Source organism: Terrapene carolina, unplaced genomic scaffold, assembly GCF_002925995.2.
Source record: "Terrapene carolina triunguis isolate 2854851 unplaced genomic scaffold, T_m_triunguis-2.0 Scaffold42, whole genome shotgun sequence".
Lineage (NCBI taxonomy): Eukaryota > Metazoa > Chordata > Testudines > Emydidae > Terrapene > Terrapene triunguis.
In genome coordinates, this window is record NW_020664393.1 from 75,400,576 (window position 1) to 75,428,390 (window position 27,815).

At 47.9% G+C, this 27,815-nt stretch overlaps 1 protein-coding gene across 1 annotated transcript in view; it reads right to left on the reverse strand.

Annotated features, from left to right (window-relative positions):
- Nucleotides 1-27,815, reverse strand: part of TRAM2 (translocation associated membrane protein 2) — a 50,100-nt gene that overhangs the window by 10,275 nt on the left and 12,010 nt on the right. Inside the window, exons 2-4 of the mRNA XM_024205413.3 lie at nt 13,445-13,508; nt 3,024-3,133; nt 2,627-2,743 (exon numbers count right to left, since the gene is read on the reverse strand). Of these exons, the coding sequence (XP_024061181.1) occupies nt 2,627-2,743; nt 3,024-3,133; nt 13,445-13,508 (291 nt within the window). The remainder of the gene's footprint in view (nt 1-2,626; nt 2,744-3,023; nt 3,134-13,444; nt 13,509-27,815) is intronic.

The window sequence follows — 27,815 nt, forward strand, 5'->3', positions numbered from 1 at the left end:
GCCCCCCCCCCCCCCCCCCAGATAGTTAGCAACAAGAACATTAACCCCTAACACTCTGGCTAATTCTTAACAGTGGAGAACACTCAGTTCCCTGGTCACAGCTAAGGGGAACTGAGCACCGGCAGGAGGCCAGTCTTAGCAAGTGGTCTTGATCCATTTTTTGTGTGCAAATCTCTCTTTCCCCCGCTCCCCACACACACTGCAGGTTCCTGATACCCACCTCCCTCGGGCTGGGGCCCAGCACTGTGGAGGTGAGTTACATCTGGAGGGGTAAAACTGGGGTGGAGCCAGCGCGCTGGAGGTGGAGTTGGGGCCTGAGGCAGCATGCAGTTGTCAGCCTGCTGGGAAGGACATGGTACTAGGGTGGTGGGGCAGGTGCTGTAGATGGAGTTTAGGGTTATTTACTGAGGGGCTGGAATCACATGTAATTTGCGACAGTGAATAGTCAGTTACTATCCAGCACTGGCTGGATACCACATACTGGGGCATTCCTGACACTGGCGGATGTGAAAGGCTTAATACAGCTGGTTAAGTGGTAACTCTCTTTAGTAACTGTTAGCACCCTTTCAATTCTTTGCATGAAGCTTTTTGTGTGGGACATGTATTAATGCACGTATTTAAGAGTAATCCAAACATACCTCCCCGCCACACACACCTGGCTGAGTTAGCCTTGCCAGGAGCAGGGCCGGCTCCAGGCACCAGCTTGCCAAGCAGGTGCTTGGGGCGGCCACTCCGGAGGGGGGCAGCACATCCAGCTATTCGGCGGCAATTCGGCGGACGGTCCCTCACTCCCGCTCGGAGCAAAGGACCTCCCGCCGAATTGCCGCCGCAGATCGCGATCACGGCTTTTTTTTTTTTTTTTTTGGGTGCCGCTTGGGGCGGCAAAAAGCCTAGAGCCCTGACGCAGGAGGATCCTTAACTTTTGCATTGCCAGGAGGATCCTTAACTTTTGCATTGCCTGACTTTTGTCCACTGCATTTATGTTCTGTGGCGTTAAAGTTGAAATTACGTAGGTTTTGGTTGGGATTTTTGGGGGGAGAGGGGGACATGGATGGGGGACACTGGCTAATGCGTTAAACCCGCATATTACAGTATGTTTGCACAATGCCTCTGCCTTATCTAGCCCCCTGCCCCCCAGCAAACTGATCCAAATCCAATGGAAAGTCAGTTTACATTTTCATGCAGATTAAAGTCTCCTGGCATCTCCAGTCTTTTATGCTATGCTGCTCCCCCAGCTTGGAATCAGAATGTGAGCAGAATAGCAATTGGTACTAAGACACTTGGAGTTCAGAGACCTTAACTGTGTTTAGCAGAGTTTATCCCCGTCTCTCTGCTCATTCCAGGGGTTTGGTATCCTGGGTTAAAAGATCTGCTCTTGCTAAAATGCACACAGCTAGCCCCACCCCCAGCTATTCCTTGCAGCAGCTTTGTTGACTATACAGTACTTTGTTGGCTCCAGTTGATCGGATGGCTCCCTTGGTTGAACATTTCCCACTTTCTCATCTTGAATAAAGGGGCCTCACGTAGCAGAAAGCCAGAACAACAGGCTTCCCAGAGAGGGGGGAGAGCAGGCTGCCGAGGGATTGTAAAGCAGGGCCCAGGATACAATGCAATTCCATGGTTAGGGGTTTTGCCTGAGAATCTTCTCCTTGTCATAGAAATGTGCTCCAGAATCTTTCCCTACAACACAGGCTAGGTGAAACTCTGGTGCCATTATAGTCAGCGGCAAAACTTCCCCCGGCTTTAGTGGGGCCAGAATTTCACCCTATGTTTGTAGCCTTCATGCTTGCAAAGAAAACCTTGAAAACATGAACCAAGTGTAAACTGACATGGTGACGTCTGCCTGAGTCTGCCGGCAGCCTGAAACAACAGCTTAGAGGGGTTAACTGTCCCATTCACCTGTGTGTGTGCGTGTGCTGACTCTGAATCCTGAAGTGACAGTTTAAATGACAGCTGCTGTCCCAAACTGTCTCCTACCCCTCACCAAGGTGCCAAGATCCTCCAGCGCTCTCTATGACAACTTCTACAATGCAGCTTCATTGTGCGCTTTGCGAGCTGGTCATAAAAAGTGCTATATAAAAGGCAGGTATTTATTATCATTATTATTACGCCTTGTCAATACAGAGTCGGTGTCACATTGACAATGTAAAGTCTGGAGACAGCTTCAAATCAAGTAAATGTAATATCAAAATGAACAGCACAGTTGCTGCCGCACCGACTGCATGATTCGCTCTCAAATCGAGTTCATTCAAGTCCGTTTTTAGCTCAGCGAAACGGACACAGAATTTTCCGTCTGCCGTGCAATCCCCTAACTCTGACAGAGACTAAGTCCAGCTCGCCAAGCAGTACACGGAGCCTCCACTGTACGTGCTGCTCTGGAGTCTGGTCGCATGCTCTCTTGAGACTCCGCACAGTAAGTAACTTTGGAGGGATTCCTACCAATGAGAGCATGGGCCGTGCCTGCCTCAAGCCAACACGCACAGAAAACACCCAGCAGAGGGAATGCTAAAGTACCCATGCGGGCAGGTATCTGCTGCAGACTCCTTCAACCTAGGCCCAATTGCTGTAAAAGAAAACCTGAAATGGACCATGCCGAGTCTCGGCTGGGCCCTCGGCCATAGCTTACCGTCACCACTACATACAAGCACCAGATCATGGAGGTGAGATGGAACGCTACCAGCTGCCCTGATTCGTTGAACTTGCTGTGTTTGACCTTGGAGAGGTGGAGCCGCCTGTTGATTTTCTAGAGGAAAAATAATAAGAGGGCATAAGCCACAATGCTGGCAATTCACCCTCCTCACTCCCCAACACCAGCCACTCCCTCCTGCCCCTGAAGTGAAAGTTCACCTGCCACCATGTCAGCCCTAGAGAGACCCCCTCCACCCAGATCAAACCAACCAGCACAGAAAGGCCAGCCAGCATGCAGAGGCCAGTTGCGGCCACTAAGAGTCAACATAGAGGCCTGCGGCTCTTTAACAAGAGGCCCTCCAGGGATTTTACCTCAGAACCGAAGCAGAACTTACATCGAGGACGTAGTCCTGCAACACCATATGCAGGATGATTGCTATGAAGACGTAGAAGAGGATGGTGATCAAGTCCTTTAGCCCGTAGCGGTAGTGAACTAGCTCGCCGTCTGGGGAGAGACACGAACATCATCACTGCAACTGTTGGGGCGAGGCCAAGAGGCCATTGTTTTCTGACGTCAAAGAGGGGGGCAGGGGTTGGGTTTTAAAGGCACCCAGAGATGCAGTGGTTTTTTTAAAATAAGCTGGATACCAAGCCTGGAGGTCTCTGTTCATCTGGGCCCAGCATGGGCAGCGGCAGGGAAACCTCCCCCCATACTGACACGTAGCTGAGCTAGATACAGCTCCCTAGTGCCTTGCAGTCTTCAATGGATTTATCCTCCGAACACCCCTGGGAGGCAGGGCAGTGCTATTATCTCTCCGTTGTACACATGGGGAACTGAGGCACAAAGAGACCAAGTGACTACGGACACACAGGAAGTCTGTGGCATAGCCAGCACGTGAGCCCAAGTCTCCTGAGTCCCAGACTAGCAGCCTATCCATTGGGGGGGCTTCTTTTTGACAGAAGTCAAACTGAGGCCCTGTGAATGGCACCCTTGTTCCCATGGGACTAGAAACACACACGGCACGGTCTGGGGAGGACCCATTGAGTCGGCGTCTACTGGGGTCTATAAAGGCTCGTTGGGATCTGCCCCTCAATGAACCGATGTGCAAAGGGGGGGGGGGGCGCAAGGTGGAAGTTTCGCCTAGGGCGCAAAATATCCTTGCACCGGCCCTGCCCACTCCACCCCTTCCCCCAAGGCCCAACCCCTTCCCGGGCTCTTCCCCACCTCTTTCTGCCCACTCCTCGGAGCGCACCCTATCCTTGCTCCTCCCCCTCCCTCCCAGCAACTCGTGCACACCCTGGAACAGCTGGGAGGGAGGGGGAGGAGTTGATTGGTGGGGCCTCCGGCAGGCAGGAGTTGAGGGGGCAGGAGGGCAGCTTGGCTGCTGGTGGGTACTGAGCACCCACTAATTTTTTTCCGTGGGTGCTCCAACCCTGGAGGACCCATTGAGTCGGCGCCTATGACTATGGGGTCACGTCAACAGGAAGGACTAGGATTACGGCATGAATGGTAGCACTGAACTCCCTCAAAAGAGGAACTTGCTCATGTTGAGAAAAGCACAAAGATGCTTCTCGTTCAGTATTGGTTAATGCAACCTACATTTAGGGCCCCTGCCAAGCGAGGGTCCAATTGAACAGAGCACTGAAGCAAAGGGTTAAACTCACGGGTAGATGCTTGGCTGAACAGAGATGCACTTAAGCCCACACTAGGGGCTTAGCTTCGCTGGGGCCTGTGAGTGCCCTTTAAGACACACTTATAACTTGAATAGTGATAAGACTCTCGGTCAGCAGGGCACATGGGGAACCCCACGGGACTCCTCCGCAGGCTGATGTACCTTGCAGAATCGGGGTGTAAAAGGACCCAGGAGATTCCATGTTTGTCGCCTCTCCCTGACCCTCAACAAGACTACTCAGTTCACAAGTGAACGGGGCAGTTTCCCCTAACTGCCACCTCACCAAGCTCTGCCCGAGATCAGAGCTCGGGTCGGATTCTCTCTGACGCAGGCACTAGCAGCTATAATACAGAGCGTGCAGGCCACGTCTGCTGCCTGAATCAATGGAGTTACCACGGATTTACCCACTGGCGTGACTGAGAGCCCAACCTGCCCCTCCGGTAGGAATTCTGGTGATGAGCAAACCAGACAGGAACCCCGCTGACCCTCCCACAGCTGGGTCAGCACAGCACTTCATAAGCGGGATCAAGTTTAGGAACCAGGTTGTGACTCAAGTCTGCAGGCACAGCTTGAATACACGCAGGGAGCTGATCTGTTCAAACAGGTGGCACCATTTTTACTTTTCCCTTGTAAAGCCACTGGAACATGCAGGGGTTGTCTGTATGGGGAAATAGCCCAGGACAGCGAAGTGCGGAGTAGCCACTCAGCAAAACTCCCCGCATGGATGCACTTACTCCACTTCAGAGTGTCTTTGTCCAGTCTAGGTTAATCCACTTTGGAAGGGGATTAAACTAAACTGCAAAAAAGTGCTCAGCGGGGTACGTCTACACAGCAGCTGGAAGTGTCATTTCCAACTCAGGCAAACATATGCATGCTAGCGTCCATTGAGCTAATGCTCTACCAAGCAAACTAGCAGCATAGCCCTGGCTGCACGAACAGCGGCATGAGCTGGTGGGCACCCTTGTACAATCCCAGCCGAGATCATAGCTACGTACTTGGGCCACTACCTGTGCTGCTGCGGCGACACTGTGATTTTTGGTGCACTAGCTTGGTCAGAGCTAGTGTGTCTACCCGACCTGGAAATGATGCCTTCAGCTCCACGGTAGAGACACACCCTTGATGCGGAATAAAAACGTCCGTATGGGGGCTAGTGCACAATAGCCATTGCACTTTAAATTCACACCCCAGCTTCTTTCACAATAGCTTCTCCAGGTAGACGAGCCCTACGCTAAGCTGCCTTAACTCTCCTGTAGTAGCTTATGTGGAGCGTTTCCACCCTCTCTTAATAGCTGTGCAAGGATCCTTTAAGCAGGGGGCAGGGCTACTCAGGAAGAGCAGAAGGTTTAAAAAGCCAGCTCCTAAGCGAGCGGAGGAGCTAGCGAACAGCAGCAGCAGCCTAGGGCAGGTTTGTGAGGGAGTTGAGAAAGGCAGCATGAAAACCAGATACCCCTCACATTCTCTAACCTGAGGCCAATAAACAAGAAACCCCCCTAAACAGCCCTCCCACTTTTCTGCAGGCGTAAAAAGAATGCAGGCAGAAGTCCAGCAGCAAAGCAGAGACTATCCAGTTTATTGCACTGAATGCATGATTACCTGCCTTGAGGGCAGGTGGTGTATTTGTGCATTCGGTGCAAGGAGCTCCTGGCCTTCGGAGACCAAGTCCGGGCTCTGGAGAGCAGAGGGGCTGCACTGGAGGAGCTAAGCAAGACAGAGGGACATAGATGAGACTTTCTGGGACACAGTAAGAGCGGTCACACCTCCAGTAGGACAGCCCCTGGGCTGTTAAGGAGGAGGAAAGTCTCGGGGAAGGAGAACATCAAGCTGGAGTGGACGAAAACAATCCCATAGTGGTAACCCACCTTCCAAATGATGTCATGGTCTCCTCTCCCGCTGAGGATACCCCTCCAGGGGAGGGAACCCCAGTTATTAGGAAGAGATAGGTGAGAATAATGGGTGATTCAATCATTAGAAATATAGATAGTTGGGTTTGTGATGACCGGGAGAACTGCAGGGTGACTTGCCTGCAAAGGCTGCAGATTTCTCAAGCCATCTAGGCAGGCTTATGTGCAGTGCTCAGGAGGAGCTGGTGGTCGTGGTACATGTAGGTACCAATGACATTGGGAAAGGTAGGAGAGAAGTCCCAGAGCCCAAATTTAGGCTGCTAGGTAAGAGATTAAAGTCCAGGACCTCCATGGTATCATTTTCTGAAATCCTTCCAGTTCCACGCACAGGGCCAGTTAGACAGGCAGAACAGCAGGGTCTCAATGGATGGGTGACACAATGGTATAGGGAGAAGTGTTTTAGATTTATTAGTAACTGGGGAACCTTTTGAGAAAGGAGGAGCCTATGCAGGAAGGATGGACTCCACCTAAACCAAAATGGAACCAGACTGCTGGTATGTAAAGTTAAAAAAACTCGTAGAGCAGTTTTTAAACTCAGTGCTGGGGGAAAGTCGACAGGTGCGGAGGAGCACGTGATTCAGACAGAGACATCCCATGCAGGAGGCTCTATATTCGAGTAAAGAGGAGAAGACACAAGTTGATAAAGTACAGGTAGGAACTGAAGAGAAATAGTCAAATGAAAAGGAGTCCGAATCAATTACATCACATGAAGGCAGACAACTAAAAAGTGACAAATTTGTAAGTGCTTGTATACAAATGCTAGAAGTCTGAATACTAAGAAGGGTGAACTAGAGTGCCTGGTATTAAATGAGGATATTGATATAATGGGCATCACAGAACTTGGTGGAATGACAACCATCAAAGGGACATGGTAATACCAGGGAACAAAATATACAAGAACGGCAGAGTAGGTCATGCTGGTGGGGCAGTGGCACTATATGTGAAAGAAAGCATAGAGTCAAATATATTAAAAACCTTAAATGAATCAAACGGTACCATAGAATCTCTATGGACAGAAATTCCATGCTTGAATAATAAGAATATAGCAATAGGAATATACTACCAACCACCTGACCAGGATAGTGATTATCAAATGCTCAGGGAGAATAGACTGACTATAAAAATAGAAAACTCAGTAATAATGAGGGATTGCAACTATCCCCATATTGACTGGGAACATGTCACCTCAGGGCGGGATGCAGAGATAAAGTTTCTAGACACTATTAATGACTGCTTCTTGGAGCAGTTACTCCTGGTACCAACAAGAAAAGAGGCAATTCTTGATTTAGTCCTAAGTGGAACACAGGACCTGCTCCAAGAGGCGAATATAGCTGAACTGCTTGGTCAGAGTGACCATAATATAACATGTCTGAGGGGGTGAAAAATATCAAAGAATCCCACCATAGTAGCATTTAGCTTCAGAATGCAATGAATTCTTTGCATCAGTCTTCACTGCAGAGGTGGTTATAAGTCTGAGGAACTATCCCAGATTGAGTTGCCAATAAAGGAGGTTTTGGAACAAATTGATAAACTAAACAGTAATAAGTCCCCAGGACCAGACAATAGTCACCCAAGAGTTCTGAAGGAACTCAAATATGAAATTGCAGAACTACTAACTGTAACACGTAACTTATCACTTTAATCAGCCTCTGAACCAGATGACTGGAGGAGAGCTAATGTGACACCAATTTTTTTAAAAAGGCTCCAGAAGTAATCCTGAAAGGTACAGGCCGATAAGTCTAACATCAGAACCAGGCAAATTGATTGAAACTATAGTAAAGGACAGAATTATCCGACACAGAGATGAACTGGATTTGTCGAGGGAAGAGCCAACGCGGCTTTTGTAAATGGAAATCATGCCTCACCAATCTATTAGAATTCATTGAGGGGGGTCAACAAACATGTGGACAAGAGTGATCCAGTGGATATAGTGTACTTGGACTTTCAGAAAGCCTTTGAAAAGCTCTCTCAACAAAAGCTCTTAAACAAAGTAAGCTGTCGTTCGATAAGAGGGAAGGTCCTCTCATGGATCGGTAACTGGTTAAAAGACAGGAAACAAAGAGCAGGAATAAACAGTCAGTTTTCACGAGAGAGGTAAACAGTGGTGTCCCTAAGGGATCTGTACTGGAACCAGTGCTGTTCAACAGATTTATAAATGATCTGGAAAAAGGGGTAAACAGTGAGGTGACAAAATTTGCCAATGATACAAAATTACTCCAGGTAGTTAAATCCAAAGCTGACTGTGAAGAGCTACAACGAGATCTCACAAAACTGGATGACTGTACAAAAAAAAAAAAAAAAAAAAAGGCAGATGAAATTCAATGCGGATAAATGCAAAGCAATGTACATTGGAAAACATAATCCCAACTATACATACAAAATGATGGGGTCTAACTTAGCTGTTACCACTGAAGAAAGAGATCTTGGTGTCATTGTGACTAGTTCTCTGAAAAACATCCACTCAACGTGCAGCGGCAATCAAAAAAGCTAACAATGTTAGGCACTATTAGGAAAGGGATAGATAAGAAGACAGTAAATATCATGCCACTATATAAATCCATGGTACACCCACACCTTGAATACTGTGTGCAGTTCTGGTCACCTCATCTCAAAAAAGATATATTAGAAATTGAAGAGATACAGAGAAGGGCAACAGAAATGATAATGAATGTGAGCTTCCATTTGAGGGGAGACTAAAAAGACTGGGACCGTTCAGTTTGGAAAAGAGACAACTAAAAGGCGATATGATAGAGCTCTATGAAATCATGAATTGCGTGGAGAACGTGAGTAAGGAAGTGTTATTCATCCCTTCACATAACACAAGAAAGAGGGGTCACCCAATGAAATTAATAGCCAGAAGGTTTAAAACAAACAAAAGGAAGTACTTCTTCAGGCAACGCACAATCAACCTGTGGAACTCATTGCTGGGGGATATTGTGAAGGCCAAAAGAATTAGAGAAGTTCATGGAGGATAGGTCAATCAAAGGTTACTACCCAAATTGGTCAGGAATGGAACCACATGGCTCTGGGTGTCCCTAAGCCTCTGACTGCCAGATACTGGGACTGGATGACAGGGGCTGGATCAGTTGATAGTTGTCCTGTTCTTTTCTTTCCTTTTGAAGCATCTGACAACAGCCACTGTCGGAAGACAGGATACTGGGCTAGATGGACCACTGGTCTGTCCCGGTATGGGCATTCTTAGGTTTTTATATTCTAAAATAGTTTGTACTGTCAGCTTTAATCTGTGTATCTTTAATGAACATTTTGGGCAAAATTTCCAACGGGATTTAGGTGCCTAAAGATGCAGATATGCACCTAGGGGGATTCTGAAAAGCAGCTGATGTGATTAGACTCCTAAGTGCCTAAATCCCTTTTGAAAATAAGATTTAGGCTCCTAAACCACATAGGCATTGTGATGCTGAAAACAGCAACGCTTAAGTACTTTTAAAGAGTGGAGCCTAATCTTTTAAACAGGCAGGACTCATTTTAAATAGGCCAATTTTGGTGTTTGAGGCCTAACAAATGTGGACAATGTCACTGTGACACAGAGGCCAACTCAGATCAAAGCCATGGACCAATTCACTTGTGGGTGAATATCAAAGAAGTGTTAATATTATTGTCTTCACTTACCTATAACCTGTCGTTTACTATCGCTTTACACTATGTATACCTGGTAATTAGATAATCCTAGATTAAAGGATGCGTTAGTATTAAAAAGTGAATGTACTGGATGTGTAAACTCCATGAAAACTAATGAAGGATTGTTTCTGGCTATCACATTATGTTTACGTTAGGTTTAACCATCACACAAGATTGAAGCCTTGGAAATGTAAAAGACTGCTAACTTCAAAGCATGGGTTGTTGTGTTTGACAACGGAAAGTCACCAGCTCAGTTTGTATTTAGTCCGCAAAGAGAGAGCCCATGCTGTGATGAAAACCCTTGCCAGATTGCTTTCCACAGAAAGCAGCTGTAAGGATGGATCCAGGGATCGAGCCTGTATCTCTGGACTGTTTGGACACTCATAGGGGAGCACGCCAGAAGCAAGACAGAGATCCCCAAAGTTATTTTGGGTAACCCTGAGAGGGGTATGGAAAACTCGCAAATCACTACATCTACACTATCATTTTGGACTTACAAACTTTGACTCATCTGTTAATGTATTTTACCTGTTTTAACCTCTCAGTAACTCTCATTTCCTTTCTTAGCTAAAAAACTTTTAGTTAGTTTACTAGAAAAATTGGCTACCAGAGCTACCTTTGGTGTGAGATAGAGACCGGGGTAAGTGACTGACCCTTTGAGGTTGGGAGTAACATAATGTCAAGTGATATTTGGTATAAGGGACCATTATCACAAAGTCCAGTTTGTCCGAGTGGCAAAATTGGCTGGACAGCCTAAGGGAACTGCTTGTGACTCCATAGTAAGGCTAATACAGTGATCCAGAAATTCACAATTGTTACTGGCTTGGTAAAATCCAATTATACCACCAGTTTGGGGTGTCTACCCTGTTTTCTGACAGTCTGAACTGAGGGCACGTCTTCACTACCCACCGGATCGGTGGGTAGCAATCGATCTATTGGGGATCGACTTATCGCGTCTAGTGAAGACGCGATAAAATCGATCCCTGATGGCTCTGCGTCGACTCCGGAAATCCACCGCGGCAAGAGGCGGAAGTGGAGTCGATGGCGGTGCGGCAGCGGTCGACTTGCCGCCGTCCTCAGAGCCAGGTAAGTCGACCTAAAATACGCAACTTCAGCTACGCTATTCACGTAGCTGAAGTTGCGTATCTTAGGTCGACACCCCCCCCCCCCCGTAGTGTAGACCTAGCCTTAGATTGGCACTCACAATTGTGAGCTACTCCAGACAGCATGAGTCACATTTTAAATATGGAGTTTGTATAATGCCAGCTACTTGTGGTATCTGATCACATTTAAGTTATTAAAATAAGTACTGAAGAACTGGAGGGGGCTGAGAGAAGAGTTATGAAAATGATCAAGGGCCTGGAAAAACTCTCCTAGGAAGGGACTGATACCTTACAGATGAATAATCGGAGTCCTGATAAAAAAAAAAATAATAATTACTGGTCTAAAGAAGGTGGATTGGGAGCATCTACTCTCCCTGCCTCACAACACAAGAATCAAGGGACATGCAATGAAACTGAAAGGTGGAAATTTCAAAAACAACAGGAAATACTACTACATGTAAAACTTAAGCTGTGGAACTCATTGCCACAGGAAATTGTTGAGGCCAAGAACTTTGCAAGATTCAAAGCACTGGACATTTATCTTCATAACAAGAATATCCAGAGTTCTAATTAAAGACAACGAACATTTTGTAAAGGATATTAGCCCTCAGAGACAGGGACAAAACCTGTGTGTGATCTGCCCATTGCATGGTTCTTACACCTTCCTCTGAGGAATCTGCTGCTGGCCACTATCAGAGGCAGGATACTGAGCTCCATGGAGCTTGGGTCTGAGCTAGTCTGGGAATTCCGATATTAAATGTTGCAGGGTTTGTGAGGTTTTTTAGCAGTTTCATTACTTGACACACCATAGTTGGACCATCCCATCTCCTTTAAAGTATTTCACAGACCTTTCTACCTGCAATTGTTCTTTTGCTAACTGCAGGAGAAGGTACCGCTCAGTAACTTAATTAGGGTCTGTTGGATTTATGAGCAGCTAGTGTGACAGTGTCTTCATCTCGAGATGAAGTTGAGCCAAGAAAAATTGAAGCTAGCAACAGAAGTTTCCTACAAGTGCGTTCTACTGCACTACCGAAAAATTGGGTCAGAGATGAAAGGAGCCCTATTAGGCTAGCTACTCCATCTCCCTGCTGCCAATGCTGGGCTGTTCCCTATTATACCCAATGGTTGGTTCTGTTTTTACATGTCCCAAATGACAGGGCTTCCCCCACTTCCCTTGGGAGATTATTCCATAGGTTCACAGAATTCACTCCACTGGATGGAATTCTCTGGCCTGTGCTATACGGGTCAAACTAGATGATCAGAGTGGTCCGTTCTAGCCTAAACATGAATGTCATGATCAGAAATGTTCCCCTTTCATCTCATTAGCCTTAGTTATACCCCACACTGTTAGGTTATGTCTTCACTCCAAATGCTACAGCAACACAGCTGCAACACTTCAGTGTAGACACCAACTACAGTGACAGGGAGGGATTTTCCCATCGCTCTAGTTAATCCACCTCCCGGAGAGGTGGTGGCTAGACTGGTAGAAGAATTCTTCCTCTGATCTAGGGCTGTCTACACGGGTGTTAGATTAAATTAACTCGATCTCTCAGAGGTGTGAGTTTTTCAAGTGTCCCCCCCCCCAGTGGTGGCTATGCAGATGTAACATTTCAGTGCAGACCAGCCCTTAGTTCCCTTTCCTTCCTTGGCGTTTACACACATTAAATATCTGCAGATTGCCACGCACCGCACACTCATCCCCTCAGGCACCACTTAACCAAGCTACATATAGCGAACGCTTAAACCTAGTCTCCCAGAGAACACAGCAGATGGGTCATTACTTAGGACAATGAAAGTAAGACTGGACAGAGCACTGGAAGAGATACCGTAGGAAGAGCTCTGGGTAAGAGACGGGCAAGACAGCCTAATAGATCTTTTCCATCTCCAGCGGCTAGGATGATCAGAAACTGCAAGCTCTTTGGGGAAAGGACTGGCCTTTACTATATGTCTGAACAGAGCATGGTAGATTGTGCTGCATTTCTTTTACTGGGGCACTCACATCTGACTTCATTTATACAATAATCATGTTTTTCAGTGATCTTGTTCCCTATCTTTTTCTTTCCACCCAGCAACTAACTACATCAAGAATTAAAAGTTGTAGGAATTGCCAAACTGGAACAGGCCAATATCCCATGCAGTCCAACATGCTGTCTCAACCAAATGCTCCTTAGCAGACAATAAAAAACACCCGGTGCATAGAGCCAGGCAATTCTTTTTTGTCTGAACGTTAAGACAGTTTGGGAGGATTATGCTGTAAAGTGCCCCGATTGGTTTGGCCAAGTGGTTTTGTGGGAGAGGGATGGAAGAAGCATTACTACTACTATGTGTCATTAGGGAAATTTTCTTCCTGACCCCAGCTAGTGGGAAGTTTATGCCCTGACTCATGAGGATTAACAGTCCAGATAAACAGTAACTGAGCTACTCCTTAACTGGCAGAGTCTGCTGAGGTCCTGTGGAGGATTTGTATGCAGGGCTGCTGCTTTGATGTGGCTGCTCTTACCTGCTGTAGGCACGGTAATGTTATACTGAGGTAAGATGAATAGGAAGGCAGTCTTGGCTGTCGCCTGTTAAAGACAAAACACACACCTGGTTAAAGTAAACCATAGTATTTTCAATGAACCAGGTACAGATTCCGCCCCCCCCCTCCTTCCAATATCCCAGTCAGAACAATCCACCCTGCAGGAACCGTCCCCACTGAAATCCCAGCTCTGTACGGCTCATGGCAAAGGGTCCCCTGTTTAGAGCCAGCTACATCTGTTTGTATCCCTCTGCCTCTTCCTAGCCAGCTGCCTCTGCTCCACAAAGTCGACTGCTCAGTAACCAATCACAAGGAACTCCATGCAGGAGACAAAGTCCAGTCCTGTCAGCAACCTCTTTCCCCCTGGGTCACATGTCCCATCCCCAATCACACTGCAGTGCATGCTGGTTAAGTCCAGATCCTCTGCCCAGCCAACAGTCTAAACTGATTTATGAGACTAGGTGGGTGGAGACTACGATTTGCGTCCTGGGCAAGGCTGGTACTTTCTGTCCAATCCAGTTTGCAGGTGAAGTCTGTTACCACTATTAGCTCCCGTTAATCATCGCAGCTCATTGCCTAGAGCAGATCCCTTAAAATCAGGGTTGAGACATACCAGCAGGGCAGCATGGGGGGAGGAGATTACGCTGCCCCGCTGCACCACTTCTGTGGGTAAACAGGAGGCATCAGCTGTTTCTTTGGGGCCTTCACCTTGCTGCAAAAGATTAAGCTTAAAAGGGAAACGGCAAAGGGGAAGACGGGACCACGTTCTAGTCATGATATCATATCATGGAGGGGAGTTAAACTGGATTTAAACTTAACTACGGAGCAACCATGCAAACAGCCGGACTAAGAAACAAAGCGCCCCATTGGAAAGCGCGGGGGGGGGGGGGGGGAAACAGACAGGTTGTGACGACTAGCGATCAGGACGGAATTACACGCCCTGCGCCCTTACGTGCCCCGTTTGTCCATTTGTGAAGTGCTCCCAAGTCCTTCAGGATGAAGCATGCTCCATTCATCCTTGCACGTTGTGATCACGCAAGATCAGTTCAATCTAAGGCTTTACACGGAGCCTTGTAAGGAGGAACCAGGATTTCTAGTCATAGCGTGACAAAGCCCCCAAAGGACTGAGCAATACATTAGGCTGAGGGACAGGCCCTCACTCACCCACCCCAGCCTCTTACTCTTAAAAAGGAGAGGAACCAGAGAGGGCTAAAGCATTATAGTGTTTGACTTTGAAAACTATTTGGTTTTAATCGGCTCCTAGGGACACCAGCACAGTACGTTAACTGGCTTTGGTTCACAAATGAATGCCCAGGCTCCTCAGAATAACCTCAGCCCTGTGCTGGGTGCAAAGCGCTGTAGATTGTAAACAAGTTTAGCCAGCAGATCTTTACCATAATCCCTCCTACTGGTGACAGACACAGGGATTAGCCATGCCAGAACCACGGAGGAGAGCGGCAGATGCTTGTTAAGACTCCTTGGGTGGGGAGGAAAAGCAGCTTTAGGAATCAAATGGAAGCTGTTGCAGATGGCACACATCTATAGATACATCCCGTAAAGTCCATGTTTTGGGCTGAGAGCCTGGAAAGCACCTCAGGGTTAATTCTATCCTGCTCGCAACACCTCAAGGATACCAGGGCTACGATTTTTCAAAATCATGTGTCTGTATTGTGCATGGTAACCTCAAGTGTCCATCCAGCATCTGTGCATGGTCTCTTTGCTCCTTGAAATCCCACGTGTGTTCGGTCCTTGGCGAGCTGGCTACTCTACGAGCCTTCTGGAGTTCAGGAAGGTGTGAAGGCTGGGGATGAGCAAGGGCTGCCCAATGCAGGGAGGAAGGCCAGAACTTACAGGTGATTATTCCCCTCTATTCGACACTGGTGAGGCCACATCTGGAGTATGCGTCCAGTTTTGGTCCCCCCACTACAGAAGGGATGTGGAGAAATTGGAGAGAGTCCAATGGAGGGCAAGGAAAATGATTAGGGGCCTGGGGTATATGACTTACAAGGAGAGGCTGAGGGAACTGGGGTTATATTTAGTCTGCAGAAGAGAAGAGTGTGTGTGTGTGTGGGGGGGGGGGGGGGGGGGATAGCAGCCTTCAACTACCTGAAGGGGGGGTTCAAAAAGGATGGAGCTCGCCTGTTCTCAGTGGTGGCAGATGACAGAACAAGGAATAATGGTCTCAAGTTGCAGTGGGGGAGGTCTAGGTTGGATATTAGGAAACACTATTTCACTAGGAAGGTGGTGAAGCACTGAAATGGGTTACCTAGGGAGGTGGTGGAATCTCCATCCTTAGAGGTTTTGGAGGCCCGGCTTGACAAAGCCTTGGCTGGGATGATTTAGTTGGTGTTGGTCCTGCTTTGAGCAGGAGATTGGACTAGATGACCACCCGAGGTCTCTTCCAACCCTAATATTCTATGATTCTATAATTCTGGAAGGCTGTGATTGGGCGCTGCTGCTGGATCTCAATCCGACCCTTGGGCCCAGAACCAGAAGAGAGGTGGTTTGCACTGGGAGCTCAGGTGGGGAGAGGTTAGCATGGCAGTAGAGGTCAGTGTGAAGTCCGTCAGGGGAGGGCGGGAAGAAGTATTAGTTTCCAGTTCCTCATTGCAGGAGCACGGAGCTCTGATCGCTCCCATGCTCTCTGGGACTCCAGTCCACGCTGCTCGGCTGGGGAAAGGTTGGGAACAAGGCAACCAGGCCATCTGGCACCAAGAACTAAAGGCTGCGTTTTCATTGGCGTTCAGTCACAAAATGGATCCATCTGCCCCCAGGCTAGCAGGGTCCAAGCGAACGACAGGCCAAGCGGGAGGTGTGGCTGCGACGCTGAGCGAGACAGGACTCCCTACGTCGCGCCCCAGGAAACAGAGCCAAAAACAATACCAGAAACCCGACCCTGAGCGAGATGGAAGGGAGCAGGTCCTGAAGCGCACGCTCCCAGAGCAAAGCCTGGGCCACCAACGCTCAACTGAGCCCCAAAGGTGGGCATGCCTGGGAGAAGGCAGCATTAAATCAAGCAATTCCACAGCTCTAAAGTAACAGAGCCAGAGCCGACATCCCAGGCTCTATCCTGACAGACCACAGCGATCAAATGCTATCGACGCAGCACAGCTACTGTCTCCAGGGCCAGCCAATCAACAGCGACACTGAGCACTTCAAGAGCTTTGCGCCTTCCATACATTGCATGGATGACAGTAAAGCCCGCAATGGGGTGTAGGCAGGCTGCCTGGGCAGAGATTGGTGCAATTCAACAGGCCTCATTAGAAGATGGAGTTGATTAGATGTATCCACTTGATTTACCATCTTCCATCCGAGGGTCTCTAACCACTTCCGTGACTCAAGCATATCACCTCTGGGAGGTAGGGAAACTGAGGCACTGAGAGGTTAAGGCAGGAATTTCAGTCTTGGGTGACTGAGCTACTAATGAGAAGAAGCGTGGCATAGCAAACGGAGAAACGGACTGGGACTCAGAAGACCTGGATTCTAGTCCTGACCGCAACTGGCCTGCTGGGTCACCTTGGGCAAGTCACTTTAGCCTCCCTCTGCCTCAGTTTCCCCATTTGTAAAATGGGGATAACCACCCAGACCTTCCTTGGAAAGCACTTTGAAAACTACGGATGAAAAGTGCAATGCAAGATCTAGGTATTCTAAACCCACTTATTCCCCAGATCCCGCCAAAGTGATTGCTTAATTAATGTTCAGAACCTAAATAAAAGTAGCTTGATTTTCAGAGGTGCAGAGCTCCTACAACTCCCACTGAAAGCCAGATCACTTTTACTGAGGTGCCTAGGTATGCACAGTGCTAAAGGTTAAGGCACATGTGCCTGCCTAAATAAACCAGTTGCTTAGTATAAAAGTAAACAGCAGCTACAGGTTTTTCCCGTCCCCGTCCCACTTCACAGAGAGAGACTATCTGGCTGGGGGAGAGACTGCAGTGCTAGTTCTGAACAGAACTCCTGGGAACCTTCAAAGACTTGCACATCCCAGAGTTTAGAATCACACCATACCCTGAGCCTCGTGCTGCACCGATTTGATGTGGATTGACCCTACAGCACACTACACACGTTCATGAACTGCCCATTCGGATCATGCCCCCATCGGGCTTCCCAAAGTGACAGTCCACTGAGATGTCACTTCAATCCAATTCTATTGTCCCCACAAGGCTATGGGAACCGGAAGTGCAATTCAGCTCAATGACCCGAATAAAATAATAATAATATCTTGCTCTTCCAGTAGATCTCAAAGCACTTTACAAAGGAGGTCAGTTTCATATTCCCACTTTACAGATGAGGAAACGGAGGCCCAGAGCAGCAGTGCCCAAGATCACCCAGCAAGTTAGTGGCATAGAACCCAGGTCTCCTGAGTCCCAGTCCAGTGCACATAAAAGGGTAAGAGTAACAAAGTGTTACGGCAAACCACACACGTGATTGCCTCTATAATGGCCTAGAATCATGGGACTGGAAGGGACCTTGAGAGGTCATCTAGTCCAGTCCCCTGCATGACCATAAATACCATACAGATCTCTACCCCAAAGAGTTTACAACCTTTTAGAAACATCCAATCTTGATTTAAAAGTCGCCAGTGATGGAGAATCCACCACGACCCTCGGTAAGTTGTTCCAATGGTTAATTCCCTTCACTGTCACAAATTTACATCTTTCCAGTCTCAATTTATCTAGCTTCAACTCCCAGCCACTGGATTGAGTTGTACCTGTCTCTCCTAGCCTGAAGAGCCCATTGTCAAATATTTGTTCTCCATGTAGGTATTTATAGACTGTAATCAAGTCACGTCTAAACCTTCTCTTTGATAAGCTAAATAGATTGAGCTCCTTGAGTCTGTCACTATAAGGCATGTTTTCTAAACCTTTAATCATTCTCATGGCTCTTCTGTGAGCCCTCTCTAATTTATCAACGTCCTTCTTGAATTGTGGATACCAGAACCGGGCACAATAGTCCAGCAGCGGTTGCACCAGTGCCAAACACAGAGTAAAATAACTTCTGCTCTCCTATTGAAGATTCCCCTGTTTATACATCTCCCGATCACATTAGCCTAACTTTGGGCCACCGGGTTGCACTGGGAGCTCATGTTCAGCCGATTATCCACCATGACTTTCAAGTCTTTTTCAGAGTCACGGCTTCCCAGGACAGAGTCCCCATCCTGTAAGCATGGCCTACATTCTTTGTTCGTAGGGGTATATTTTGTTGTATTACAACGGACGTTGTTTGCTTGCACTTCGTTTACCAAGTGATCCCGATCACTCTGAGTCAGTGATCTATCCTCATCATATACCACGCCCTCAATTTTTGCAGCATCTGCAAACTTTATTAGAGATGATTTTATGTTTTCTTCCAAGAGGATATAAAACCTCATACTTTGAGCTATGACTAACAGAGGTCAGGAAGAAACTTTCCTTGGGAGGCAGGCTAGCTCATAATAGCAGTTTATTTTACCTTTCTTTGAATCACCTAGTACTGGACACAGTCTGAGACAGAATACAGACCTAGATAGGCTGGGTCTGATCCAGTATAGGCATTCCTAAATTAAGAACAAAGAAGAGAAGACAACAGCGTAAAATTGCTTAGAAGAAGGGAAATACAAGTGTGTGGGAGCATTGTGTGGTCTCTGGGAAGCTACTTTAAATAGAGAATCATTGAAACATAGGGCTGGAAAGGACCTCAAGAGGCCATATAGTCCAGCCCCTTCCACTGAGACAGGACAAAGTATACCTAGACCAGAGGTTCTCAAACTGTGGTCCGCAAGCCACCAGTGGTCTGCAAGCTCCATTCAGGTGATCTGTGGATAGTTCCCTTTAAGGTGCGCGCCTGGGCGGCCACACACAAGAGAATGAAGGGCCACCCACCTAATTAGTGGAGGCACGCAGGCGTGGCTCCACTAATTAAGTGCCTGGACCCTGGAGAAGACACACACGTAAGGTGAGGTGGTGGCCTTGGGGGGAATAGGGGGTAGGTGGGACGGGGCAGTGGGGTGAGAAGAGGGGGTGGGGGAGAATTTGGGATGTGCAGGGCTGCGGTGGCCAGAGAAAGAGGCGACTTTCCCCAGCTCCAGGGCTGGGGCTGCTGGGGAGAGATGGCCCTCCGTCCCAGCCCCAGCTCGGGGGCTGCTGTGGTGGGTGAGAGACCCCACTCCTTCTCAGCCCCAGATCGGGGGCTGCCATGGTGGGGGAGAGAGGGAGGAAGAGACCCCCCCCCTCCGTCCCAGCCCCAGCTCGGGGGTTGCCGTGGCTGAGGAGAGAGGGCACATCCATCGCATTAGAAAGGTAAGACTACAGTTGTATGCTTTTATTTGTAGAACAAAAACACATTAAATTACTACTTTTTTTATAGCGCTTTTATCCAAAGTGCACAGTACAAACAACATTTGGAAAGATCATTAAGCGGTCTGTCGAAACCCTCAGCAACTTTCAAGTGGTCCGCGAAAGAAAAGTTTGAGAACCACTGACCTAGACCATCCCAGACAAGTTTAACCTGTCCTTAAAAACCTCCAATAATGGAGATTCCACAACCTCTCTTGGAAGCCTATTCCCTACTTCAGTATCCTTAGAGTTAGAAAGTTTTTCCTAATATCTAACCTAAATCTCTCTTGCTGCAGATTAAGCCCATTACTTCTTGCCCAACCCTTGGGGGACATGGAGAACAATTGATTACTGTCTTCTTGAGAACAGCCCTTAACAGATTTGAAGATGGTTATCAGGTTCCACCCAGGTCTTTTTTTCTCAAGACTAAACATGCCCAGTTTGTTTAACCTTTCCTCATAGGTCAGGTTTTAGATAATCATAGAATATCAGGGTTGGAAGGGACCTCAGGAGGTCATCTAGTTCAACCCCCTGCTCAAAGCAGGACCAATCCCCAGACAGATTTTTTTCCCCAGATGGCCCCCTCAAGGATTGAACTCACAACCCTGGGTTTAGCAGGCCAATGCTCAAACCACTGAGCTAGCCCTTCCACCCTGCCCTTCTAAACCTTGTATCATTTTGTTTACCTCCTGGAGACTCTCTCTAATTTATCCACATATTCCTTAAAACGTGGTGCCCAGAACTTGACACAGTACCAAGTAGAAAGGGACAATTACTTCCCATGTCTTACATATGAAACTCCTGTTAATATCAGCCTTTTTCTCAACTGCAACACATTGTTGAGTCATATTCAATTTGTGATCCACTATACCTGGGGTTGGAAGGGTTGGATTTTTACCGGTAAGTTTCAGTAAAGGTTGATTTTACTACACATACACACAAATAGATGGAAAAATACCTCCATCAATGATAACAGAAATTTACAGATAGGCAGAGTAAGAAACATGCTACTTGAGACTGTATTAGAGTTTGATTTAAGGATATTTACTTTGTGTATTTTGACACATGATGTTGACAATTTGTGTTTTAATGGTTATAAAAAGCTTTTACTTTTTGAATCTCAAGGTCTATTGTCATTAAATGACACCCCCCAATAATTCCCTGCAACAGTGAAAATGTAAATCAATAATAGAAAAAATGCTTAAAAATAAGCATCAATATTATCCATCAAATTTATTTTAAAAATAAATAAAAATCGTACTCTGCCAAGCCTAACTACAACCCCCAGGTCATTTTCAGCAGTACTACCACCTAGCCCAGTTATTCCTTGTTTTGTAGCTATGTATTTGATTTTTCCTTCGTAAGGGAAGTACATTGCACTCATCTTTACTGAATGCCATCTTGCTGATTTCAGACCAATTCTCCAGTGTATCAAGATTGAATCAAGAATCCAATGTTTTGAATTCTAACCCTGTCCTCCAAAGTGCTTGCAACCCCTCCGAGTTTGGTATCATCCATAAATATTGTGAGCATATTCTCCACTCTATTAGCCAAGCCATTAATACTGAATAGTAGCAGACCCAGGACACACCCTTGAAGGACCCCACTAGATATGTCCTCCCAGTTTGACAGGGAACCATTGATAACTACTAGTTTTTCCAACCAGACTTACATTCAACTTGTAGTACTTTCATCTAGACCACATTTCCCTAGTTTGCTTATGAGAATGTCATGTATCAAAGGAGTTACTATAATCAAGATACATCATATCTACAGCTTCCCCTCTATCCACTAGGCCAGTAACCTTCTCAAAGAAGGTAATTAAATATCTTGAGTAATTTTTACAATGTAAAATATATTGTTATTACACACACACACAAAGGTGATTAGAGAATTCAGATAAATATCAACTAGCACTGATGCCATTTAATGTAAAGGCCGTATTGTCTAGTTGATGGAGCAAAGACCTGGGACTCAGGATACCAAGGAGCTCTGCCCAGCTCTGCGACTGGTTTACTGGGTGACTTTGGCCTAGTCACATGCCCCGTGCCTCAGTTTCCCCATCTGTAAAATGGGGATAATCATACTGACCTGCTTTGTACATCGAGTTGAGATCTACTAACGAAGAGCACTGTACAGGAATCAAGACTCCTGGTTTCTACTGTCAGAACTACTGACAAAGTAAACTTGGGCAAGTCACTTAATCTGTGTATCAGTTTCCCCAGCTACCAAATTGGAGTATTTACCCTACCTCGCAGGGGAGGTGGAATTCACGGTTTGCAAAGACCCCCTTCACCGCAGAGTGCAGTGTTAGCAGCCAACACTTGACTTGGGGATAACAAAATGCGACAAGCTGAATCATCTGTATTTAAATCAGAGAATTAAAACCTGGAACATTGGGAACGTTAATGTTTCCAAGCAAGTGGCAACACACAGGTTTTCTATTCACCCTCCATGAGCCGTCTAGCTTCTTCCATACCACGCAGGCAAGTGGAGATCTTTAGCAACAAAAGACTTAGTGCATTGTGAGCTTCAACACAAATAGACAGAAGCTGCATTTACTAAAGGTTAACAACTGCCATTTAGAAGACTGCAATCTATAAAACACTGCAACTATCTGTCTCAGTGTCTTTCAGATAAGGCCTTAAAAAAACAAAGATTCTGTGGGGATATTAAAGGTCTCATAGCACTTAATACAAGAAAGGGATTTGCCCACCGTCTTGGCCAAACATTCCCTTCTCTCCCGCACAACTACTGAGCATGACAGTTGTTTACCCAGCAACCACCCTCCACCCCAGAGGTTGCTGCATTTCAGTTGTATTCTAAAAAGCCCTACATGATAACTAGGCAATAATAGCTAGTGATATTATGACTTACACAGTGCTATGATCTGTATGTCTCAGATTTGTAAGGAGGAGCCCCGTATCATTTCCATTTTACAGATGGGTAACTGAGGTACTTGCCCATGGTCAGACAGCGAGTCAGCGGCAGAGTGGGGGAACAGAATTCCAGCCTCCTGCAGCCCACCTGCAATCCAAATCCTTAGTGAATATCTCAGAGACCTTGTGCCACATAATAGGGACACATAGTAGAGAACAAAAGTATTTCTTTCTATTCACTGGATCAGGGCTTTGTAAAGTTTACTGGTCCTAAAGCACTTGTACTGCTCACAGAAGGACTTCCAGTCATGATTGGTTGCAAGATTTCATACCTTAACACCACAACATCCTTACCATTTTACTCCCAAAGCTCTGGTCAATTCCAATGTGATTTTAGCAGACAATCTCATGAATGGCTAAAGTTAACCATTTCTGCTATTTCAAAGCGGGGTTCCAAACTTTCAGATGGCACAAAACACTGTTTTCTACTAGCTTTGACCAATCAAGATAGCAACTACTAAAATCCATGTCTGAACTGAAGCGGAAAGGAATCAAAAGCAAGTTAGTCATCAGAATGATTCAGTTTTAAATGTCTGAAGTCTCATGACCAGCCAGGTTTGGAAACAGATGTGGTATATCAGTGGGGAACTGAGAATCCCAGCCTTCCTGGGCTACGCAGCAACGGCTTTGCAGGCCTGAGGGCTCACGAGATTTGTGACAGTAATGTTGTTGCCGGGCCTTCTGTCTAACACTACAGCAGGTCTAGCCATGGACCTTGGACCAAATATTTTCATTCTCTGCATCTGGAAGCTGATTCTCTTCCCAACCCCGCCTCCTCCCCCCATTCCTATCTGCATGTGAGGTGGAACCAAAGCACAAGGGCAGCTTTTAAAGAGGCTGATATGACAGGGACTGTGAAATTTTCCTTCACACTAAATCAGAATTTCTATAAGTGTGAAATTATTCCACACAGTGTCAGTTACCACCGATAACACCTGTGTCTTCCTTGTCCCTCTAGGGATTCAGAGGTTCACAGGCCTAGCGAGTTTCACCTGCTGGTGACTGTATCTGCTATGCAAGTCCAGCAAAGTGGGCTGCCTAGAGTGTCCAAGTCGAGGCACACAGTGTTTCTACAGCAATTCACCGGGTTACTCTGGTTTTCTTTAGTGTGACTGTGAAGTTGCCTTGGGGCACTAGCAGGGTCAAAGTTCATACCCTGAGTATTGCTTCTTGCTCCCAAGTGGGGAGGAAGCTTGCACTGTTGCTGCTTTTACCGTACATGCTCTATGCACAGAGGACCAAAGCCTCTGGAGCTTTCATTCGGATACCCACCACTGGCACTAACGTCACACGAAGGCTTCAAACCATTCCAGATGAGGTTACAAATTAAAACTAAACTCTGCTCTCTATGGTCTCCACTGACCCGGAAGCGCCCAGATTAATAACAATGAAGTCACTGGAATAATACAATTGGAACCACTGTTTAACCTAATTGGCAAGATTAGCTGTGCCCTCTCAGGGCAAATAAAATTTTAAGGCCAGAACAACCCACTCTCATCATCTAGACCAGGGGGTCTCAAACTCAGTTTACCTTAGGGCCAGTGCCAGTCCTCGAATCCTCCCAGCCAGCCAATAATGTCACTCATGACGCCCAGAACCCGCCCCCCCAAAACTCCGCCCCCCACCTGCCTAAGGCTCTAGGAGGGAGTTTGGGTGAGGGAGGTGGTCTGGGATAGGAGATTGGGGTGCAGGCTCTGGGAGGGAGTTTGGGTGCAGAAGGGGTGAGAGGTTGGGCTCTGGGAGGGAGTTTGGATGCTGGGTGCAGGCTCTGGGCTGGGGCAAGGGGTGGGGGTGCAGGAGGAGAAGGGAGGGGTGCAGGCTCTGGGAGGGAGTTTGGGGGCTTGGGGTGTGTGGGAAGGGGGTGCAGGCTCTGGGAGAGAGTTTTGGGGCAGGGAGGGGGTGGGGGTGCAGGCTCTGGGATGGAGTTTGGGTGCTGGGTGCAGGTTCTGGGCTGGGGCGGGGGTGCAGGAGGAGGGCGGGGGGTTGCAGGCTCTGGAAGGGAGGAGGGGTGCAGGCTCCGGGAGGGAGTTTGGGGGCTGGAGATGTGTGGGGAGGGGGTGCAGGCTCTTGGAGGGAGTTTGTGGACGGGAAGAGGATGGAGGTGCAGGCTTGGGGAGGGAGTTTGGGGGCAGGAGGGGGTCTGTGGGAAGGGGATGGGGTGCAGGCTCTAGGGGGGCGTTCAGGGTGCGGTGCTTACCTGGGGCTCCAAAGCGGGGTGGGCCAGGGGGCACCGCCCCTGCAGCTTCCCATTGGCAGCAGGGGCACTTGAGGCGGGGGCAGCACGCGGAGGCACAGCCCCGCCCCAGGGCCGCAGGGAGGGGCCAGTAGACACGTGGAGCGAGCAGGCAGATGCCGCTCAGCTCCGCTGCACTGCCAGGGCCCCAGGCCATTTTAAATCACCTGGGGGGGAGGGGAGCACTCGGGGGCGACAGGTGGAGCCAAGGGAGAGACCCGGCCCCAAAGCTGCTGGAGCCCCATGGGCCACACTGGGGAAGTTCGCAAGCTGCAGATGGCCCATGGGCCGTGAGTTTGCGACCACTGATCTAGACTGACCTCCTGCAGAACACAGGCCATCATCATTTCACCCCCCCCCACCCCCCGATTCCTGCTCAGAGCCCAAAGTGGTGGGGCTGAACGAGGGCATTTCTGTCTAGAAGCACCTCCAGTCTTGATTTAAAGACTGAAGCCTGGTCTACACCAGAAAGTTAGGTCGGTTTAACTACGTTGGTCAGGGGTGTGAACAATCCACACCCCTGAGCAGCAGCGTTAAGCCGACCTATGTCCCATGTAGACAGTGCTAGGTTGGCAGAAGGATTCCTCCATCGACTTAGCTACCACCTCTCAGGGAGGTGGATTACCTGTGTCGATGGAACAACCCCTCCTATCTGGATGGCTAGTGTTTTTTACACTGAAGCACTATAGCAGATGCCTCACTGTAGCATCTTAAGTGTAGAGAAGCCCTGAGATCAGAGCCCCATCATTTTGGGGGTTGTGCAAACACACTCAGATCCCAAAGTGCTTGCAATCTAAACAAACAAAATGCACGTAACAAGCAAGCAGAGAGAATAGAGAAGGGACAATCAGGACTCCAGCAAGATGAATACATGGCTGTGTAGACAGGCTACATGCACCATTGGCAGGCAAGAGGGGTATTTAACAGGACACCTGTAATGTCCTGCTGGCCACATGTAAATTAGAGTGTCAAATTCTGCTCAGTCATACCAGTGTTTACCCATCACAGTGAGGTCACCCCAGTATTTGACCCCCTGTGCATGAGCTGATGTGGCTGGATAATTTCATTTGGAGCAGGACTGGCACCAAGTATTTACACCACCCAGTGTACTGCCATATGCTGTTTAACATAATCCAGGGTATTGTGCAGACAGAGGGGCGTGATCTATTGGCCCACGCACAGGACAGTGAAACAGGAACTCAGGAGCTCTAGCCCTGGCTTTGTGCCTCTGGGCAAGTCACAACTGCTCTGTGCCTCAGTTTCCCCATCAGTAAAATGGGGATAAGACTTCCCAAACTCACAGGGGCATGGCAAGCACTGGTGTTTGCAAAGCATTAGGATGAACCGCATTAAGTGTCCAATAAAAGATCTAACTATAAAAGAAATTTATAATAGAAACAGCAACTGTAAAACTATTTGGTCCAAAGATGGGCATGCAGAACCTGGAGGCGCTGGTGACAGCTTTTTCTAAGTTCTTGAAGTAGAAAAGAAAGAACCAGAACCCTTTGTAAGTCACTTGGGAGGTACTGGTGGATCCAAAGAGGAAGACAGCACCAGAGCGGGAAAGTTCAGACTGCAGGTGGCAAGTTGCAATCAGCTCAAAGCTGGCCACGAACTAGGCACATCCTAGGATTTGTGTTATACCCAGAATCCTTCACCTCAGCCTGCTTGTCTCATTTACCTGTTATGTCTCATCTTGTAGACTGGGACTTTCAGAGACGAAGGGAGTGAGACACCTAAATCTCACTGAATACCAACGGGGTCTGGAATGGGCTTATCAAACCACCCTAAGTCATTTAGGAGCCTCAGCCCCAGGGACTTGGGAAAGTTACAGCCCTCCCAGGAACTTGTGCTCCTAAGCGTACATTGACACTGCAGCCAGGGGGTGTCACTTCTGCCTTGGGTAGATGTACACACACTAGCTTTGATCCAGATAGTGAGCCAAAAATAGCAGTAGCGCTGGAGTTACGTGGGTGATGGGACAGGCTAGCTGCACCCCTCACACACTGGGTATGTACTCGGGCAGCCAACCCGTGTCACTGCCCATGTAGCCATCGGCCACACTACTATTGGGAGTGCATTAGCCTGATGAAAGCTAGCACAAGTACATCTACCCGAGCTGGAAAGGACACCCCTGGTTGCCGTGTGGACGTACCCTAAGTCACTTACACTCTTTTGGAAATCTCACCTCTTGGTTGTCGGCTCTTTAGGACAGTGACTGTCATGTGCTGTCTGTCTGTGCAGCACCCACCGCCATAGCTGTTTGGCCTCCAGCTGCTACCACCGTACAGATGTTAAACCATCACCACCACCCTCAGCCTGGGACCATCTTGAGAAATAGACACCAAACCACCTTCCCTTTAGCACAGGAACAGCAGCTCAGCCCCGCCTCCCTCACAGGCACTACAGGCGAGAACATAAACCGGTGTCTCATCTCCAAGATGCCTTTACCTTGCGCTCTCTTTGCAAGGCTGTGCAGCAACTTGGCCGCGGGCCGTTTGCCAGGCTCTCCTGCTGCCTGCGTAAACACACTGGCACCAGCTGGAGTTTGGAATCCATCGAGTGCAATGCCAGCTGGTGACGTGGAGAACAGTCAGATTAGGGGAATGAGTAATGAGCAAGCGGGTGGGAGAGGAGCTACTGTTTGCACAGAACTGTTTGCAAGGGTTAGGGACGGCATTAGCCAAAACGAAGCTTCCCGAATGCTGTGCAAATTACAGCCCTCCTGCCCTACTCCAGCTACTAGCCAGATGGGTTTTAATCTCCCAGCCACTCAGACGGGAATCTGCTCCTGTGAATACGATACTGACACCTGATCCAATGAGAGCCTAAACTGGTGACATTAAAACCCCAATCCTAGCACTAGGC